This window comes from Phalacrocorax carbo, chromosome 24, assembly GCF_963921805.1.
Source record: "Phalacrocorax carbo chromosome 24, bPhaCar2.1, whole genome shotgun sequence".
Taxonomy (NCBI): domain Eukaryota; kingdom Metazoa; phylum Chordata; class Aves; order Suliformes; family Phalacrocoracidae; genus Phalacrocorax; species Phalacrocorax carbo.
Window position 1 is genome coordinate 7797080 of NC_087536.1, and position 22429 is coordinate 7819508.

The following is a 22429-nucleotide window of genomic DNA, read 5'->3' on the forward strand; positions in this document are numbered from 1 at the left end:
ATCTTGTTTATAGATTTCCATAAACGCTTTTGTTCCTTGGCCCATAAAGCCAGAAAGTTGTTATAAATTGTTATGCTCCTATCTAGGCATTTGCTTTTTATTTTAAAAATAGTTTCAGCTACCTTAAGAACCAAGAAATGCACAAGAATTTTGATTTTAATTATTATTAGCATTGGCCCTGCTCACCTGTAGCTTGACAGCTTGTGTTTAAGCACTGCAATTTGAAAAGCATTTCACATCAGCATGTGTAACAATGATTTGGTGCCAGGGCATCAGATAGAGACTTTGAATTGCCCTACTTGTCAGTTTATGATACAAGCATTTAACTAGAACATAACTATGCTGTTATTTCACGGAAGTCATTTGCCCTCACCATTTCGAATTCTAGAGTTACCTAAAGCAGCAGAATTACACTCCAGTCGAATCACTCAGCACATTAATTCTGGAAGTCAAAGCCATTTTGAATTGCTGGAGGACATGCAACTGTTTTCAGTTAGTATTTTCTTTTAAAAACCATAAAAACGAGAGATGTTTCTGAAAATTAGTACTAAATAAAAGCTGACTCCAACAGTATCATTTTTAGGTAACAATTCAAGCTGAGCACATTTTAATGGTCAAATCAAATCTGCTAAATTCAGTGTATACAGAAAATGACAACCAAAAGCCAAAAGACCCCAAGCCACAATTGTTTAAGTATGGAAATAACAGGGCACACTGGGGTGGCACCCACCTCATAACTTTGCTACTGGACAGTGCCAAAGCTTCCTTTAAGGAACAACTTAAAACACCTAAAAGTAAGCTAAGAGCAGTTAGACACACCTTTCTGGCACAGAATGGTTCAGTCTTAACTCCAGCACTATGGGAAAGTAATCATATACACGCAAACACACAGGATGCGCATCTGCCAAGATCCGGATGTCTCTTACCTGTAGCACTGCTGATGCGCTCACTGAAATTCACATGTGATTAAAGCAGTGAAAACCTTAATCACAGGTCACCTTCTCTCTCCTTCATGCTTGCATAACCTAAAAACTGTTGTGAGAATAAATGAATTAATCGCCCAGAAGCGCCACCGTACTAGTAACTTCTGTGTCTTGATGTGTTTGATCTGGGAATTAATGTGTCTCAATAAAACACTATAACGAGTCCAAGGGAAAATATATCTGCTTAAAGGAAGATGCAGCATCATCCTCACCTTACGCAAACTTGTGTTCCGTCTTGGTGAGGACTGGAGATACGAAAAGTGCATCAAACTTAATTTTACTAGTTCTCAAGATCCTTTTCCTTTATCTACCATGACACACAAAGACAATTTGCTTACTTGAAGACATACTTTTGACAGCACATCTGTGGGAAAGCCTTTGGAAGGCTCCTGTCGCCTCTCCCCACGCGTCCCCGTTCCCCATGCCCTGGAGCCCCCGCCGGGCTGCAGGGTGGCCGGTGCCCTCCGGAGCCTTGGGCACCAGAAGCAACGGGCAGCCTGCCCTCGAACTGCCGAAGGAGGCTGCGTCTGTCACGGGGCAAGGCTGGCAGCCATCGCGCGCTTGCTGGGACTTTGCTTCCATCTAGCGTTTCGAACGTTACGCGCCGGCGGAGAACCCGCAGCGACGGAACGAGCCGGACGGCACCGCCAAGCTCGCGGCCCATCCAACGCTGCCTTGACGCTGCAGGGTAAACGTTCTAGGTAACATTTCTAGTTCTCCTATCCAAAGTGCTAATTATAAGGACGAGAAAGCAACTGGAGGGGTGGGGCAGAAGCTCCAAACACACATGACAATTTTTTTAATTGCACAAGTCAGAATTCTCAAGTGATTGTATGAACGAAGCTGGCGAAAAACAGCCAACGCACTTTGCTTAAGCTTCGGGCAGCCCTTGCAGAGAGGAATTTAAAGGGGATGATTTCTGGAGAAGCATTCAAGTTTTTAGTTCTTCTTCTTATTTTTAATCTTTCTCTGATTAGAAGCTGTAGATAAAAACTAACACGGTCAGAGATCTCGCAAGTAAATGCCAAGTACCGCCTCTCTTCCAGATCAAAAGGCCAACAGGGAATCCCATTCCTGGGACCCAGGATCAGTGACGGAGTTCACCACTCAAACAGAAGAAAAAAAACCCACATGCACAACTGACATCCAAAATGGCTCAACATAATTTATTTTTTATGTTAAAATGTACAGAGTTCTTTTGAAAGTACTTGCTAGAAAGGGGAAAAAAAAGTGATATTACATACAAGGAGAGGAAGGGAGACCATCCAGCCAGGAGCGTATGACATGGAGAATTACAAAGGCATCTAGGCACCCCTTCCCCTTAGCTTACAAGTCACCATGAACAAAGTACAAAGAGGTTACAAAACAGGAAAAGCAAATATAAACAGACAGGAATAGACTCAGCTTCATTTGTACATGCGGCTTTTAGAGGCATCTGGAGCTCCTATTCACACACTCTAGAGATCTCTTTAAAGAGAATTTTTATCTTTCTTAAAATAGTTTTTAATATTCTACAACAAAGATAAAAAATTTTAAAGATGGAATGAAATGAAAAAGCTCTTATTTTTAAAAGGCATCAAAGTCACTAACAGTGAGATTTTTTTAATTTCTTTTAGAAGATTACCCAAGTTATCTTGCTAAAAATACATATTTTTTTTTTTTTAAACAGAAGTGAAAAAATGGTAGGTACCAATATTACTGCGTTGGATAATTTCTTTTTATATATAGAAAAGAACATTTTTTTTTTCTACAATAGTTCTACAATCACAAAGGCTTGTGGAAAAGGGAGCTGCCCAATTGATAAAAAAACCATACAAAACCAAACCAAACGTAACAGCAAACAAACTAAATTCACGGCCCTCGTTTCAACAGCTTCTCCTCCTGTCTTGGACCCCCCACCCCCCACCCCCCAGCAACCAGGAAGCAGTGACACAGCTGAAGATCTAGGAAGGAGAGGGCAGCACAGTGCGCTTTCTACATGGGTTATTTGGAACTGGAATAGTATATACAGAGAAATGGGGTCCTACACAGCCTTGTACATGCTCAAAACTAAACAGAAATAAAAAGTGGAAGTCCTTTGAATTCTGCCTTTTACGGTTAGCAGTTATTGGAGGAAAGTCCATTTTAGTGCATCTGAAGAAACCCCAACTTTCTTTTAGACTCTTTTGGTTTAAAAACAAAAGAAATTAGTCTTATTAATGTGTCTGTATTTCTACTTCATATACAATAAAAAAAGAACTTTACATTAAAGGGTATCCCTTTTTGTATTGGGTGACATGCCAGCAGTGTAGCCAAAAAAGAGTGTAAATTGGATTATGCAGCAACAAACAGCAAGAACTTGCTGCCTGCGTCCTACTATGATGTTTGCACTGTTTCACTCCTATAAAACAGGCCGATTCCCTTCTTTTCCCACACTAGATAAAAGTGTGGCTATTCCTATAAAACGGGTCTCAAACATAGTGGGAGGATCGGGGAAAACATCACCGACTCCCCCAGAGCATGGCACATTCAGCAACTTCCTACGCCATACCAGGAATGGAAGAGTGACAAGGACACCACAGGGTACTCGTCAAGTCACTTAAAACGCACACTTTCTATTCCAAGATTACCTACGTAAAGAGATTAAGAGGCAGACCACTGGAAACAGCTGCTTTTGAGCTCAGCCTGACTCCAAGGCTCAGAACCAAGACCCTTGGCATTTCGAAGTACATACTAAAGCAGAGTTTAGGATCTCAGAGTTGTGGCTGACTTGCAGTTCACCAGAAGAGCCTGCAGCCGTTTTCTTGTCCTAAGAGACCATTAACCACCCCATCCTCCTCACGACTGCATATGAGATACAAACGGTTCTCTCTTGAGATGCTTCCAGTAGTTCAGAGTGACAGAACATGTGCGCATGCATGCACGTGTGTGTGCACATGCATGTCTGGGTGGTGAACGGGATCATTTTAAAATTACATATTTTCAGCATGAAACATACAATTTCAATTAACTCATCTACAAAAACACCAATGTGAATAGCTTATTGTTTACATGTAACTCCAAATTGTACTGAGGGCGAGACAGTCAGGGAAAGTTAAAAGATTAAAATTTTTTCCTGACTTGCAGAAATAAAGAGCTTCATTTATCCTCTGTGTCCCCTTCCAAGTCTCCCAATAAGTGCCTCCTGCTAGAAGTAGGAAATGCTAGGTGGGGTTTAGAGGGAAGAGTTATTCTTTGAGATGTCAAACATTTTACATGACTGCAGCACTAGAAGCTGCGTACAGAGGGGCACAGGGGAGGGAGAAGGACATACATTTGAAAAAAATTTAGAAAGATGATTTCACTGTTACACATATTCTGTCCACATTGTCAGCAAAGTAAGGCTCTTTTAAAATTATGAAAAGATTTTGTGCATGTTTTCCCCTCTAAAAAACATCTGTAAATGATTTTAGCTGTAAAATGTTTCAGGATTGTGAAGAAAACAAAACACAAAACAAAAAAAATCCAAAAAATAAAGACCAGGCTTCCTAAAAAATAAAATAAACCAAAGAAAATCCCTCTAAATCTACAGCAATATTTTTACTGGAAAAAGGTCCGTTTTCTCTGGTTCGTCAGTATAAAAGGTTCCTTTATTTATATATATTTCAGTTTTTAGGATGCAAGTTCATCTTGCTCATCTTCTCATGTATGGTCCATTGAGAGACTGCTTGGGCACTCCAGCAGCATTCATGTAGCTGTGATGGGAGGGGCCAGTGTACATCATGTTCCCATGAGGATTTGGCTGCATAGGCTGCTGGGTATAGGCCTGGCTCCCCATCATTCCCATCTGCATCTGCATAGGATACTGTGCTGTCTGGTTCATGTAGGCAGGGTTACTATGGTAACTGCTGTTCATCATAGGCTGCGTCATTCTGTAGCTGTTCATGGCATTCAGGGTGTTCATATTCATGGAATTAACATTGTAAGGGGTGGTCGGCATGAGGTTGACTCCCATGTTCATACCCCGCTGAACAGCTAACGTACGAGGACCAGCCTGCATGGCAACTGCGGGTGGGCTGCGGCCGTAGAGCTGCTGCTGGTGTGCAGTTGCAGAGGGCAGTGGTGCTGATTTAGAGCGGATGGAAATGTGCCCCTTGACCGGCATTTGCCCCTGCAACCTCTGTGTGTGTGGAATACCAATATTGGTAGCAGACATATTACACTGAAGCAGAGGTGATGTGAGGTTCATGGTGGTGGACGCCAGGTTTGGAGGGGGTGTCATAGTGGCTTGTGCTTGTGGTGTGCCTGCTAACGGATGAGAGGGAGCTAGCTGAGCCAGTCCTGTGTTGGACAGAGAAACGCTGGTTGCATAGGAAGTCACAGCAGGAGAATGGCTATAAGGCATGGCATGAGGGTCCATAATGGTGTTTGTCAGCTGCTGCAATTTGGCTAAACTGAACGTGGCTGACGGCTGTGAATAGCTCCCAGCACCAAAATCCCCCGGAATCCTCTCATAGATACTTATGTTACCAGTGCTTCCTGATTCAGGTATTTCCATGATCATAGGTGCTGGGGTGAAGCTGTTGTTCATGCTACACTGCGACAGTGGAGGTTGCTGCTGGGGTGGTGGCGGGGGCTGCGGCTGCTGTGACTGAGGCTGTTGCTGTTGTGGCTGTGTTGTTGGTTGCTGGTTACTCGGAGGCCTTTCTACTACACAGCTCTGAGGTGACTTGATATTGCAGTTTGCTGCAGGCTGGACAGTGTTTTGCTGCATCATGCTGCAACTGCTGCCAATGTTTGCCATTTGCTGAGTGACAACACAACTGTTCTGAGTGAGGCTGCTAGAAGACGACAGTCCTCCGTAGGAACAGCTGCTCTGGGAAGAGTTATTTCCACAAATACTGCCTCCCATAGTGGAGTCATAGCTGCTGGGGTTTTCATAATTCTCTGTAGTGCTCTCAATGCTGCCAAGGTCACTGAAGCCACTATCCACCACCTGCTGAGAGTGGTCCGATACTGAAGGCACATCCATCATGGGGCTGGTCTCCATGTTCTGCATAGAGGGTGCGGACAGGGATCCTTGTTCAGGACTTATCTGGGTGTAACTGCTCTCCAGAGCAGGCACATTTGGGCTACTGACAGAACGTACAGACTGGCTGGGGTGGGACTGAACAGAGGATATTGGACTGTTATGCTCTGAAGCCTGGCAATCTTCAACCATTGATATCTGAGGATCCTCCTCAGTCTGGGTGTAACTCTGCAAAGTCTGACAAGCTGCAAGAGTTTCTTCACAGTCCTGGTAAGCTACATCATGCTCATTGCTTTCCTCCTGTGTCAAGGACTGGACTGCCTGAACAGTTTCAAGATCTAGTTCACTATGAGGAATCTCTTCCTCTTCCTTTAATTCAATCAACCCTTCTTTGTTACTTTGCTCTTCTTCGTGATCATCTTCAGACCCAGGGACATGCTCTGAGCCCACCGATGTCTCATTGGAAGCCTGCTCTTCCTCAGAATCTGCCTCTGCTTCATCTTTTTCTTTTGCATCTTCTCTACTGCTTGGTATGCTTGTTTCTAAAAAACATTCTTGCACCTGAGGCTCCTCCTTCACCCCTTCTCTAACAGGCTGTTCCTCCAATTCTTTTTTCTTCACAGACTCCAGATGACCGTCATCTTCATCATCAGCATCATGATCTTCATTTTGATTTGTCACTACTGCAACTTCCTCTTCTTCCTCATGGTCATGCTCAGGTTCGTCTAGTTCTTGCTGTTCTTCTTCTAATTGCCTTTGCTCTTCTAAAACCCGTGGCTTCTCCTCTACCTCCTCTTCTATCTCAGGCTCTTTTACTTCTGGCACTGGACTGCTGTTGCTATCTACAGGAGAAACTGCTCTTACTTCACTGCCAGCTATATCTTCCTCTTCTCCCTCTCCCACTTCTTCTGTTTCCATATTCACATCTTCTTCTTTCCTTTCCTCAATAAGAGGCAACTCTTCTTTCTGCTCAACACTTTCTTCCTTATCTGAAATTTTGGGCTTACGCCCTGGTTTTGAATTAGCTACCACCGCATCAACTCCTTCATCCTGAACTGATGGTGGCACCTTTTCCCGGTTCAGTTTAAAACCTGGTTTTCGACCAGGTCTCTTCTTCCAGTGGACTGGTTTTCGGCTTTTCCCTTTTGGCCATCCCTTCTTCTTTTTCATGGGTGTAGAAGTATCTGGCTCAAGTGAAGAATCCTTTGCTTCACATTTTCTCAGCATAGATAACGGTTTCAAAGTTGGGTTACCTGAAAACACAAATTAAAAGATACTGTTCAAACATTTTTGTTTGACCTGAGCATTCATGGAAGCTTTCCCAAGCATTCCCATCCTGTTTATCAGCTTTATGTATCAATACTAGCTTATAGATTTATTGTGAAGGGTAACAAGAAATTGCACATCACATTTTCAGAGAACACCAATGCTTTCAAGATTTTGCATGGTCAAAGCTCTGAGCCTTTAATACACAATTCAAATTAAACACTAGGCTATATGAAAAAGTCCTGGAAAGACTCACCACCCTTTACGAATTTTATTTATACAATACGTTCACAGATTAAAATGTTCCAGTGTAAGGGAACACGCGAAGTTGCAATAAAAGCATGTTTCCATTTAGATCTGTATTTTGTGAATTGGCTGAAGAAAGGAAATACTTCCACTTTTTTCATGGCTTATGCTTTTAAATGCCAATCAAAATACACAGATGACTGAATTTGGCTACTTTTTTTTTTTAATCTGAGCAATCACTAAAAGGAAGCTGAATTTCTCTCTCATCTTTTATTTGATGAAGCAAGTTTTGCATTTCAGTAACTTTCCAAACACTAGAATAGGTTCAGACCTTATCCAGCCAGAAAGGAATGTGATCATTTACTGAGAACTTACTGAATACTGTAAGGTATTCCTGAATTAACTTTGTTTTGAACCTGTCAATTAGGATGGTCAGTGACATTTTACACAACTGTTGGTGAACTACTGCAACAGTTAATTCATTGACACTAGTTGATAATCACACTTTGTCACCTGAATTTCTGTTTTTAGACACTGAGTTTACTTAATCTGCTTTTGTATTAGTTTTCCTTTTACCTGCTAGGCAGAAAATCTCTCTTACCAATTAACAGTGCTCACCCGAGTAATCTGTAAATTTATCAGGTCACTCTTTTGCTTTCTTTGAATCTATGATTACAGAACATTTGATCTCGAGTGTCAATCACCCCACGACTATTCTTTCAATTATTCCAGTTTATCAATACTCTTATCAAGTGTGAATAACTGAGTAAAGATGGTTGTAGTAGTTTTAACAAAGCTAAATAGAGAGATGACAGGATGTCTCTACTCCACTTGAGATTCCCCTGTTCATATATTTAAGGATCATTTGAATCTCTTTGGCTTTGAGGTAGAAAACCATGCTAATTACTGGACACGACCTTCAAATACTCTCTCTCAGACTTTGTCAGTGAATTGCCCTTCACTTCATTTACCAAATCCCTCTTTTTCTGTCAGCAGCTATGTTATTTTTTAATCTATCCATAAAACAGCAGCACAGACACATGACGCAGACCAATCTCCCTTAGAATAGAATAGTTCTGTTGGAATGGACCTACAACATCTAGTCCAGCTGCCTTACACCCCACTAAGAACAAAGCTGCTTAATTACTCCTTGTTTGCAGTTTGATTTATTTAATATGTATTAGTTTGATTCTGTAACATTTCAGCAAATGGTTTTGATTAAGTCAAATACCTCCCATGACACTAAGTACGTAACATCAATTACTCTTATTAACCAAGCCGTAGACTTGTAAAAATACACCACTGTATGACAAATACATTCTTCACATACCAGTGTTCATTTGTATTGCGCAAAGAACCCTCCCAGGACTTTCTACAGATTAATAAGCCAGTCACCCTGCTATTTAAATCAGGATGAATGTCACACTGACGGGCCTGTAATTAGGCTGCTTATCCCACTATATGGATGTAAGATCAATTTCCCCCCCAATATTCAGAGTGCATTTATTCACACTTCTGCCCTTTCTACCATCTTAAAAAATGCTACTGATTCCACGCTATGAATTTCCCAGGAAGAGCTGTTTTAAGTCCACAGTTATGGAACGAAGGTGAAACTAAATAATATGCTTCTAGTAGTTCACAAACACTTCTTAAAACCTAATCATAGGTCAGCTGAGTTACTCTTGCCCTTTGCTCAGGCAGGCATTTATTCTGAATATCTCTGATGAGAAGCACTCTGAAAAAAACCTGCATATTAAAAAATGAATTTAAAGCAAATACTGAATTCAAAATTCAACAACTGCTTTAAGTCATCCATAAAACAAATATTTGGAATGTTAATAGAGGGGAAAAAAAGGGACTGTCACAGTCAGCATTTCACTGGGCAGGAAGAAGAAAACACTACTTTCACAGTATTTGTTAAAACATTAATACTTCAGCGCTTAAAAAAAAATATCTATTCCTCTTCCCTTTCTTTCACATTTCCTATCTACTAGGAGAGGATTAGATTTACCACCTCTTAGGTAAGGACCCTTTGCTTTTATCTGTACTGTCATGGATTTAATATTTTTAGGAATAATAATAAAAAAAATTATGTTACGATGGCAGGATCCCCTTATAATAATGTAATACAAAAGGTGTTCGGACTGGTCACCCCAGTACGAGACAGACATGGAGCTAGTGGAGAAAGCCCAGCAAAGGGCCACGAAGATGCCTAAGAGACTGGAACGTCCCTCTGATGAGGAAAAGCTGAGAAGAGAAGGCTGGGGGCGGTGGAATCTTATCAATGTGTACAAATACCTTAATGTAAAGAAGATGGAGCCAGGCTCTTTTCAGTGGTGCCCAGTGCCAGGACTAGAAGCAATGGGCACAAACCGAAATACAGGACGTTCCTTCCGAGCATTAGGAAACGCTTCTTTACTGTGACTGAGCACTGGAACAGGCTGCCCAGAGAGACTGTGCAGTCTCCCTCCTTGGTGATACTCTAAAGCCATCTGGACATGGTCCTGAGCAACTGGGTCTTGGTGGCCTTGCTTATGCAGTGGGGCTGGACAAGATGACCTCCAGAGGTCCTTTCCAACCTCAATGGACTGTGATTCTATGATTTTTACCATATGCACTTGACATCATCTTTGCAAAAGAATATGGATTTGATGACCACTGAAGATTTCATGTGCATCATTTTTTAGGATATTGAGAAATATATGTACATGCTCATTCAGTTGCACTTAGTTAAACATCAGTGTGCACGCAAGCTTGAACAGAAGATCCTTACAGTATTCACATTCACGGTAAAACTTACAGGTAGAACTAAGAAAAGCAAAATAATACAGCCCAGCCTATTACAGAGCTCCATCTTCCCCTATGCAACACTAATCAAGTTGCACAGAATTGGTAGAATATAGAGAGACAAGCTTTATTTGTTTTCTACACCACAGAAAACACTCTGTCTTCCAGAATGCCTAACCCTTATTAAACACTGGCCTCAAATCACCACACCACACTACCCATTCTCACTGTGGCACTGACAGGAATCTGAACCAATTTGAATTCTCATCAGACACAAAATTTAAGAGACTGCAATGTTACATTTCAGAGAGAATCTAAAACACTTCCAGTGCACTGCTTCAGCCAGATATTAGGTTCTCAGGGAAGAATCTAACTCAAACCACCCTTAGTGAGAAAGTTTTTGGGTTTTTTTTAAAGGCAATTACAAGCAGGTTTCTGTAGTGATGGGAAAACTTCCAAGAAACTCTAAGCTTCCTACAATATTCTTAACTCATAGTTATGATTGCAATAGTCTAAATCTGAACCAAGTATTAATGACTACAATCCTATGTTTCTGAATTGTCATAAGGCAGTGCTGCCCCCCTCCACCCAGCTTAATTTTTTATCAGAAAATGCCAGCTGCTTATGGTGACTGATTATCCCCGTGGGATAACATGTTTAGGTAATTCAAAGTATGCTGTATTTTCTCCAAGATCATTGCAGTCTTACTATGTATGTGCAAAGGCACCTGCATTAAAGGCATAAGCAGCCAACAGATACTGTTAGATGTCAGGAGCAGCAATACCCTAAAACAGTGTGCTTGCTATATTACTTCAGAGGTTCTGACAAATTTGCAGAAGTTCAGGAAAAAAAGCAACAGAAGTGACACAAGGGAACAGAAAGCACTAAATTAAAGTATTTATAAAGTAGGTGAGCAAGAAATTTATCTTTGTAGTATATAACAGGTGTGAGTTAAAACAGTGGCTTTCCAAATACCATTTTTGATCCCTGGGCACTCTATGGACTGTTTGTAGTCTGCAAAAGATGGTTAAAAATCATTGATGTATTTTACAAAGCAATACATGTGTGTGTAATCTCTACAAGGACCTGCATCTCCAGCAGAAATTTTCAGAAAAGCACAAATGAAGACGACTGAAAATCACTTATCTGAGTAATCTGATATGAGTAATCTGATCACAACAGAATTAAAAAACCAATTGTGTAAGATGACTGTGCATATATTCCCACTGAGCAAACAATGCTGCATCAACATGTGTTTGCACTAAATGTACATAGTTATGTGCTATAAGGATGGAAGGGTAACTGATGTTAAATGGACAGTACACATGCTATAATCATATTGTCGCTTTCAGTATTTAAGTACTTTTGAAGAAAAATTCTCCTCTGCTAACCACAGGCTAGTTGAAAGTAATAAATTAATGAGTTCATTCCATTAATGATTTTTTATTGTGGGACAACAGCACTGTACTTCTCTTTCACACAGTTCTTTGTCTTTATTTGGCTGCCTGCCTTGCTCCATGCAGACGATTAAGAGGAGAAAACATGTAACAGCCATAATGAAGTTTACTAATGGATCATCTGAAGGAGAGATGTTTCTTTTGAATTGTCAGTGCACTCTAAGTAACCAGTTCAAATCAAATTATTTTATGAACTGAAGGTTCAGAGAACTTTAAGGAGATACGAGAAGCTGAGAGGCAGGACATGCAATGCCATGAAAAGGATCTCAGAAGAGAGAATTTATTATTTCTCTTTGCTACAGAAAACTGAGGGCTCTCCAATTCATTTCTGTTTTACTTCTGTAAGCAGCCCTGCTGCATGGGTTCTTCCACAATGACAGATACCAACTTCACTAGGAAAGCTGTATCAGAAGGACACCCTGTGATCAGGTCATTGCTAGTAAGATAGTTAAAAGCATGCACCACATTTTCATAGGACTTGGGAATGTCTGAGGCTGATTTCACTGGTAATGTACGCCTAACCCCTCATTTTGGCTAGAAGTTACAAGACAAGGTAAGCAGCTTGTTCCTCATGAGCTAGTATCATCTGACACTCACTGGCACACTATCTGTATCAAACTTTCAACAGCATACCACCAAACATACCATTAGTGTCATCAGACTCCTCCTCATCTTTGGACTTCCTCTTAGAAGAGGGTCTATGCCTGAGTGTGTCTGGTGAGGCTAAGTGCCGAAAGTATCCACTGGGCAAAAGTTCATTCTCCTCCTCTTCATCCTCCTCCTCCTCTTCCTCCTCCTCAATCTCGAAAGTAGGCTCTAATCGGGGCATTGGACGTTCAGAGTCTGAGTCCTCAAATGGTTCATCCAGCACTTCTGTGGTCTCCGAGATTGTTTCAGTGACAACACTGCTGTTGTGGTGCTTACGCTTGCGGACTCGCCTCTTCCGATGAAGAATTGGTTTCTGAAAGTGGAAGGTGGAGAAGAGAAGACGTTTCATCACGTGCAGTGGAAATAAACCACTGATAAATAGAGTTCAACAGTCTAAATAGGACCAGAGTGTTCCCTTCAGACTTCACTAGAAATACTGACTGGCACCTGCCTGCAGTTAGAGAGATGTCAAATACAATGCGAGATGACCGACTTCCATGACGATTGCTAGACTGACGCTAACGGCCCACCCATAACAGCTGAAAGTTCAGAGACACTACAACATAGATGTCAAGAGTTTAGAATAAGCTGCAAAGATGATATAGAAGAGAACTTTTTACTGCAGCGTCCCACGAAGAGAGGATTGTTAGTCACGTTAATAGAATTCACATCTCCATGGTTAATCATTCCAAAGACTTTATGCTGTGATTTTAGTTGTTTAGATAGCATTTGTGTTTTGCAAGCTTCTTTTAAAAGTAGGACCATATCTGTTTCTACTTTGTGTGACTGAGTAAAACTTTAATAACCAAGGTGGAAAAGTCAAAAGCACAAGTTAGAATTAAAAAAACCCAACAACAACAACAAAAAACCCTCCAAACTACCTCTGATTCTACAAAAACCATTGCTACAAAAAAGCAGCAGAAAGTACCCTCCAGAGCGAGCTCTGGAACGCTGAGCAGACACTAGCGGTATGCTTAATACAGTAGCTCATGAATTGCACAGTCCTTCATAAGGCACCAACATACTGACAAAATAGACTGGATGATATAATCAGAGACAACAAGAAATAAGGCACACACCTTTCGTTTTAACGTTGGCTTGGTGAGAACAGGTGGAGAGCTTGATCGAGGACTCACAGGCTCATCATCTTCCTCTTCACTACTCTCACTGAAACACCTTAGAAGTGCCCTATCACCATCGCTGTAGCGGCGGGGTAATCTGTCACAGTCCTCTGGGAATCTACACTTCAGCGCCTCTGTGTTCTTTTTCAACTGCCCTCTCCACCTTTCCATACCTTCGCTGTACCGCCGACGGGGAATTGCAGATTTTTCACCTTTGCCATACTGCCCCTGGGAAACTGCAGATTTTTCCTCATCTTCAGCATACCGGCCTCTTGGGGCTGGAGACTTCTCCTCACATTCACCACATCTCCCCTGCAAGGCTACTGACTTCTCCTCACAGTCACTGCACCGGCCTCGTGAGGCTGCCGATTTCTCCTCACATTCACTGCATCGCCCACTGGGAACTGCTGTTTTGTCCTCAATGGGCAATATTGGCTCTTTCTCACAAAAGGGCTCCCGCAGTTTTTTGCCCTTGCGGTTCCATCGACCTCTGCGTGATGGCTGACTGTTTGCAGGAAGACTATCCAGGGGAAAAATGTGCTTGTTTGGCCGTGCAGAATTGGCTGGAGCAACAATGTCTGGCTTTTTTTCACTCTCTGTAGGCGAGTAAGGCTCTTGCTCTTTCTTCTCCCATGACACAGATTTTACCATCTGATTTAAATAAAAACAAATAGATTTCACACTTACCATTTAAGCACGCATGTCTATCCTGAATTCAATTCCACAAAGCTTTTGAACAAGAAGTCAGAAAAGTTTAACAAGAATGACTTTCAAGAATCTGAGAATAATGGAAGAATTGACCTTTACGAGATTCTGACTGTGCGAACTGCTACTCCTTTCCTCCCAGCTCAATTACCTTCCCCACAAGTGACTTCAGTCAGCAGCAGCCATCCAGTGGCCTGCTGCAATGCAAACATCGTCTTGCTACATTCAAACACAGTATTTGTGTAATTTTCAATTAAAAAGTGAGACAAACTTGAAGCTGTTTTTCAATTAAAACTCACAAGTAGTTTAATGTAAATACAGTAACAGCACATAATTTGCCTCTTAGTGTTCTAGTCCGGGCTCATCACCTGATGTGAGGGGGCAGCCGTTCAAGGACAGCAGCCTAGATTTCAGAAACCTTCGCTGCTCTGTGGACAGTAATTCTAAAGCTATTAGTGGTTCTGCAAAAGCACACAGCAAAAACCTTTGGTGAAAAAAGGTTTTTTTGATTCATTTCCATTTATGCTATTTGTCACTTACAGAAACAGTGGATCCTTCAAACCTCCACGTATTTCAATAATTTGGTGAGAGACCAGGTTGCTTGCGAGTGGTAGGCAGGTTTTTGGTTTGCTTGGTTTTTTGGGTTGGTTTTTTTTTTTTTTTTTTTTTTTTTTTTAATACTGCCCCCTTCCCCCCCGCCCATACTGCAAAAATCATTAAGGGTACAAAAAGCCTTTTTGCTCTTTTCAGAGATCATCTTTAACGTTCCTCTAGACTATGCCTCAATGTTTTCCCTATTTTTAGCTTCTAATCTGAAACTATAAAGATACATGAACTAATCATGACTGCATTGCTTTTTACAATTATGCCAAATGCCCAAGCTTGGCATTTGAAATCTTGTTAGTATTGCCTGCAAAAGCACCAAGCGTAAACTACATGCCACAGAGAAGAAACAGATTCATTCTTACACTGGTCTCTGGATCCTTTTCTTTCTGCTGTTGTTGCTCTTCATTTTCCCCATCCTCTGTCTCTTCTTCTTCATCTTCAGACACAACTGAGTTGGAAACTATAACAGGTGTCCAACGCAGACATTCTGCATCCACATCTATAGGTCGGACATTAGTTCTAAGCTTTGCCATATGTTCCTGGATAAGTTTCTCCCGACGAATGATCACAAATCTAAACAGTAATAATACTCTGATCAACAACAGGCTACGTACTATAGACGATGTCATGTGAAACAGATATAAAATATTACAGAAAAATCTGTGTACTCCCAGTCAGTGCTGCCATGAATAACTTCAGAGAGGACAGAAAGCTCATTAGAATTGCACAATTTGCAGTACTGTCAGACTACCAGAGAAAACATCTCAAAACCGAGACAATGTTGCTAAATTCTATCCACTTCTTGTTCATGGTGAATCCATTATCCTTCCAGGATAAAATTAATCTGCAGAGTATCACTTTTATTATGTGTTAAATGGACAAGGGGTATGACATTCAGGGAACAGGCAACATAAGGTGAAAGATGCTGAATGGTAAAAAAAGGACGGCTTTAAGAAGTTACAATCCCACCAGCAGAGTGGCGTTTATTCAGGAGTCTCGGAGTAATATCACTGATTAAAGTATACTGTGAAACAAGGACAAAAAAGCGTTCTCAAATAACTTCAAGATTTCCAAATAAGTTCCAAGTTTAACACAAAACACAACAGAATACAACCCCATTCCCAAAACTGCTATGGTCTGAATCAAGAATAGTTCCCCATATTTCACTTGACTTGTACACTCAGCTGGGCAAGCAGACTACCTCTGCTCTATATCCACACACCTCATTTCTCCCAGTGATCTATCCACTGTTCAAGCATCCCACGTTAATCCACAGAGTTAATGGCATCTTTGAGGCACAGAGAAAAAAGGGGGGAAACAACTGTCTGCTTAGTGACTGGAAAAAGGAACATATTTCCCTCTAGAGAAGGGAAGTTGCTGTTCTTTCCTCTGTTTCGCAAGTATGTTAGACTGATTATGCTGAGGGACCCCAACAGAACATGGCCAAAAGACCAGCTTGCTTTCTCTCACAGCTGCAAATTACTCAGAAGTTCCGCAGCTGGAGATCCACACAGCTGGAAACATGGTCCAGCTTCGGCATTGAACAATTCTTGCATCGTACGTGAGCATCATAAATCTCTACAGCCAGTAGCTGGACGCTTAAGTCTTAAATAAAAATAAAGCTTATTAGATGTGACTTGTCTCCAAACACTATTAAATTTCATTCAAATACATTGGAAGCTATTTGGAAATACAACTGGACTCCTGTACTCACTGATCACTACGGAAGTCAAGCATTCGTAGGTGATGTAAAGTGGAAGTGATATCTTGAGGGCAGATCCCAGTCAGTTTACTCAATTTCTTGATGCTTAATTGCTTGTCACGTTGATGATAAAGGCACTCCAATATTACGCTTTTCCAATAAGCCATATATGAGAGGCGCCCCAGGTCTGACAGGGGCTTCTCTGGTGATCCTGCTTGACCCTCACGCTTTGAAAGCAAATAGCCTAAAGATATACAAGAAAAAAAATTCAAAAAATTAGAATATATAGCTTCTGTTTCCACCCCAACTTTTACAAAGGCATTTTCCAGAAAGTAGCTGAACGCAGCCTACAAGATATACATTATAATTTTGAAGGATACACTGAGCGGTCTGGCCAATTTTTTTTTTGTTTAAATTCCTGTTATTCAATGATAGAGTATGAGATTTCTATGTTGCCATCAGACATTGGCTATGGGCAATGCCACGAGATGGCAGCAGTTGCCTACCTAGAAACTATACCAAGCCTGAAGTACACCGTCTGCCGAGTATCTTTGAATTGCAATAGCAATTCTGAAGACGACAGATGGAAAATGTATTTTAACCATTTAAAACTAATATGGCAAACAATTTTCTTGAAAATTCTCAACTGTTGAACTCCAAGGCCATACTGGAGAGTACCAAGCTCTATCTGCAGACACTTAATCAATTTAAGACAATGATAAACTGCACAGGTTCAATAGGGACCGAGAGGTTATATCCTCCCTGGTATGACAAAGAGGGGAGGGGTGAACCGGCAGACAAATGTGTCTTCTCACTGCTGCTCTAATATAGCCCACATCTGCCGATTTCTCAAGATACATCACTGGAGTTCCTTTGTTTCACCAATATTTTCAGGAGAACAACTACTTATCTACATAAGGATATTTACCAGCAAAATCATTCTAATGCAATTATACCGGTAGGGTTTTTCCTCTGGACATTGATTCCAAAATTAGCATGTCCACAGGGAGTGCTACACTAGATTGCACTCAGCATAATGAGAGAGACATAGTTACAGTGGGAAGTTTCCCCATGAACTTGCTGAGATCCACTTATGAATCTGAGAATTGAGTATTCAGAGCCTAAGTATGTCTGGTTTTGTTGCTCTCAAAGCTAAACTAATAACTATGACTATCTTTTGCTTAAGACACTTGTTCACTTAATCAAGCTGCTGAAAATTTCAGACTGTGCAGTTTTAGGGTTGGTTTTCTATAGGAGGAACTACATGCACAAAGTAAGCTTCTGCTAAAAGCGCTACACTGACACATGCCTATAGTTTCCACCATAAGTTGCTTACACAGGAAACATGAGAATTAGAGGAAAAATTATCAATTTGCCTTTAGAAAGGAAGCTTTCCAACAATAAGAGTAAACTGTGAAGTTCAGATCATTTTCTGAGCTTTAGAATCCTTTGCCCCAAGATGTTTTTTAATTTGAAAAATATCCTCCCTCCACAGTTAAGCCTTTCTTTAAAACATGAAAAAACTAAAAAAAGTGGGGGGGGGGAAAAAAAAAGTTCCTTACTGAAGTCAATTAGGAACCTGCCATAGCCCTTACGCTGGTATTGTGGAAGAATCATTATACACGAAACATTGTACTTCTGTTGACAGTGTTTTTCCTGTTGGAAAAAAAGGAGGAAATGAAGACACCAGTGAGAAATAGTAGAAATTGTTCTGTACAAGTCCTTAATTCTATAGCAAAAACTGAGACAGAAAGCCACAGTCAAAGCATCTTAGGAACAACAATGTACATGAGCCAAGGAAGACTTTGAGAGAATAATATTAAGACTCTACTACCATCATTTCAGTTCAGAAAAACAAAAGAGAATGAAACCTTGACATAATTACCACCTTCTGCTTAGATACAATACAGTATTTACTATGCAGCCCATGTTCTTTAAAGTTCAAAGCATAAATCTGAAGGCAGCTAAAGTCACTGAAAAATATTCTAGCGAATCTTCAAACATTATAACCATAACATACTAAAATCCAATCTCAAATCTGCTGTTCAGAAGACTGAAAGGAAAAGCTTCAATTAAAGCTATTTTTAAATATGTAAAACAATTACAGATAAAAATCTTAAGAAAAGGCCTATCTGAAATCTCAGCCCTGTTCCATCAAAAAAATAAAAAGGTTTGAAATGAGGTGCAAAATTGCCACACTTGTTTGGAAAACAATATATTTACAGAAGGAAAGATGAGACAGAACTACTTGGTAACAATGTCTCTCTCACAAACAGTACTTCCCATCATCACCAAGAGTAGGAAGTAATTGGAAGAGGTGGGGGTTTTTTAGCTACTAGATGCAGTAAAAGTTCCTTAGAGAATATATGCTATTCAACATCATGAGAAAACTTGTTTTTATTAGTAGGTGGTCTCTGAATGTAAGATAAGTAAAATCTGGTTGCAACAGGTGTCTGTATCTGTATTATCTAATGCATTATATAAAATGCAAGGGCTTACATCACAACAATTTAAGGACTCTGAAGCAGCATTTCTCACCATAGCAAATGCAGTTCCAAGTCTGAAGTACTCAAATACTTAATACTTGCCTTGGAAAAGTAGCCAACAAGATGACAGCCCTTGACATCATTCTGTGTCAGCACGTAGAAAAGAAATGGCTCCACATCGTAATAGAGAGTCTTGTGGTCCAGGAAGAGTTTGGCTAACAAGCACAAATTCTGGCAGTAGATAGTGCTGACATTGCCATCAACCTTACAGAAACAAGGAAAAGTGTTGTCACTCCGTTTGCTGTCATGCAAGGACATGATTCATTTGGGTCTCCCTGTACATTTGAAATGACTAATGTGAGAGGAAGACTGTCACAGGTAGCACCTCAAAGGACTTAAACTTCCACAGCATAACATGGCCAAGTCACTGTTAAATTCATTAGCTTAAGAGAACACTTAAAATGCTTTTTCCTGACATGAAAAAGCATTTTACAAAGCGAGCCTTCTCATATGTTTTATGGATGAATAATCTATACGTGAGGTCAGCTCCCACTGCTTGCTTGTGGTTATTCACTCCTAGCAACTGAATGCTTCAGGAATGAAGATCTTTAGGGCTACGGAAAACTTATCACACAACTGGGTGCTAAAGATCCTATTTTATAGATAAAAGTGAGTGGCTTAGTTACCTAACTTACCTCAAAGACTGAAATATTGTTTTTTCTGTAAATTTCATTGGCTGGAGGATGAAACCAACCACATTTTTTCATATGCTGTTGGAGAATAGTTCTGCTTTTCATATACTTTAGACAGAATTCACAAAGGTACAACTTGGGTAGTCTGTAAGCAGAGACAAAGAAAGATCAAAGACCAAAGATACAGACTTTTGTATAAAATTTCTCACTCCTGCAGATAGAGAACTTGATGAAAACAGACCCAGTATATACTGACCTTGTGTATGTGCTAATCAGGCCAAAATCACCTTACCATACTTAAAGTCACAGTACTTATTCTGTAACAAATGCATGTTAAGAAAATGTCCTCCATAATTACTTTTACATGATTATGTCAGAAGAAATACATGCATCAACTAAAATCCTAGAAAAAAAGCAGCAGAAACCCCATAGTTTTGCACTAGTGACACTAGGATAGATTAGATAAATAGTTCCTGTTCTCTCCCTTCCCCTCCTCAGAAGACAGCTGTGTGTACTCCTGAGCAATGGGTCACACCAGCATCTATTTGCTTTATAACTATTTTCCATACTACATTGACATGAACAATTTAAATCACAACAATATTGGGACACTTGCATTCAACTCTATTTACATACTCTAGCTTGAGCCGGGATGCTATTTTCAGTTACCTGTAATGCCTTTAGCAGAGCTAGAATAATTCCTCATGACAGACCACATGCTCTTATTAAATGGTAGAATAAAGAGTTTTATTCAATTTTCTCTCAAGCTATGGCCCTTAGAAGTTATTCCTCTTTCTGAATCAAGTTAAATTGCAGTTTAGACAGATTGCAAAGTTCTTAAAGCAAGAGAACATTAAAACAACTACACATGCATCACAGCAGAACAATCCTTCAGATGCCAAAACGTGTAACATTAAACACTTCTTTAGCTGTGTTGAACTACATACAGCATAAAAAAAAAATCATATGTCCCAGTAATTCCGGCAAAATTTCCATCTATTTTTCTCTTTCAACTCCTCTAGATAGTTTACAGCCATTTCTAATCAAAGAATTTAATACACAGTTAACATCCTATTCCCTAAAAAAATTTATTATTTTTTATCATGAGGAGTGCTGCAGTTGATTCGCTGGAGGGAAGGGATGGCACCCAGAGGGACTCTGACAGGAAGAGTGGGCCCATGTGTACCTCGTGAAGTTCAGCAAGGCAAAGTGCAAGGTCCTGCACCTGGGTTGGGCAATCCCCAGTATCAATACTAGCTGGGGGATGAATGGATTGAGAGCAGCCCTGCAGAGGAGGACTTGGAGATACTAGTGCATGAAAGATTGGATATGAGCCAGCAATGTGTGTTTGTAGCCCAGCCAGCCAGTCATATCCTGAGCTGCACCCAAGGATGTGTGACCAGCAGGTCGAGCGAGGTGACTCTCCCCCTCCACTCCACTCTTGTGAGGTCCCACCTGGAGTACTGCATCCAGCTCTGGGGTCCTCAGTACAAGACACGGACCTGTTGGAGTGAGTCCAGAGGATGGCCACAAAAATGATCCAAGGGCTGAAATACTTCTCCTATGAGGAAAGGCTGAGAGAGTTGGGGTTGCTCAGCGTGGAGAAAAGGCTCCAGGGAGTCCTCATTGCAGCCTTTCAGTCTATAAAGGCGCCTTATAAGAAAGACCAAGAGGGACATTTTACTGGGGCCTGCAGTGATAGGACAAGGTTCAATGGTTTTAAAGTGAAAGAGGATAGATTTAGACTGGACAGAGGGAAGACATTTTTTATAATAATTGTGGCCAGACCCTGGACCAGGTCACCCAGAGAAACTGCAGATGCCCCATCACTGGAAGCGTTCAAGATCAGGCTGGGCAGGGTTATGAGCAATCTGATGTACTGAAAGATGTCCCTGCCCATGGCAAGGGGGTTGGACTAGATGGTCTTTAAAGCTCCATTCCAGCACAAACCATTCTATGATAGCACTTGTAAAGAACCAATGTACTCTGAGAGTCAGATACTCTAATCACTTACATGCTTAATAACAGCCCAGTACCAGGTCATTTAGCTCAGGCTACTCCCTCCTCAGAGCATGGAATATGTCAGTTCTTTGGGAATCCACCTAATCATATATTCCTGTGGCAGTTCGAATGCTCACAGCATATGCAGGTTGTTACAGAGAGCTTATCAACTTTTTGACTCAGCCTAAAAAGACCTTAAGAAATCTATTAACTACCATGAAAAGTATCTGGATTATGTGTACTTTGATTTTGCCCTACATTCAGATAGAACCTTAAGATTTCTATGCCTGTTGGAGTACAGCTTTCCCATAAACACTGAAGCAGAACAAAGGAGAAGAATGTTCAGTCATACCTCGAGTATTCTTGTGGATATGGGGAGGAGTACCAGGTCTGGATTTCATACTTGCCAAATTCAATGACAGAAGGGCATCGGACTTGTGGATCAGGAGGCCCAGTCACCCCTACTTTCTATGCAAGGATGAAAAAAAAGAGCTTTTGTGAATTTCCAAGTGAAAGACTTCAAAGCTGAAATGAATTAAAACATCCTTATCTACACAGTCCACCCTAACTGAACTTACAGAATTAAGAAGATGCAGACGTTGCGTTCTGACACTAAAAACCAGTACCAGTCACACTTCAAGCGTGTGATTCACAAAAAAGGAAGAATTAGTTAAGCATTGTCATACCACATACCTCCACTACCTTTCACTCTGTTTCTTGTTGTAGTTCTAAATACAAATTA

At 40.8% G+C, this 22429-nt stretch overlaps 1 protein-coding gene across 2 annotated transcripts in view; it reads right to left on the reverse strand.

The window, feature by feature from the left end:
• Nucleotides 1-2128: 2128 nt before the first annotated feature.
• The window catches only part of KAT6A (lysine acetyltransferase 6A), a 51830-nt gene continuing 31529 nt past the window's right edge, over nucleotides 2129-22429 (reverse strand). For both annotated transcript variants that reach the window (XM_064472695.1, XM_064472694.1), the window contains 9 exons: nucleotides 22040-22155; nucleotides 19690-19831; nucleotides 19097-19258; nucleotides 18071-18164; nucleotides 16521-16752; nucleotides 15169-15379; nucleotides 13454-14146; nucleotides 12372-12687; nucleotides 2129-7223 (listed from right to left, as the gene is read on the reverse strand). In XM_064472695.1, coding sequence (XP_064328765.1) covers nucleotides 4636-7223; nucleotides 12372-12687; nucleotides 13454-14146; nucleotides 15169-15379; nucleotides 16521-16752; nucleotides 18071-18164; nucleotides 19097-19258; nucleotides 19690-19831; nucleotides 22040-22155 — 4554 coding nt within the window. In that variant the 3' untranslated portion in view covers nucleotides 2129-4635. The remainder of the gene's footprint in view (nucleotides 7224-12371; nucleotides 12688-13453; nucleotides 14147-15168; nucleotides 15380-16520; nucleotides 16753-18070; nucleotides 18165-19096; nucleotides 19259-19689; nucleotides 19832-22039; nucleotides 22156-22429) is intronic.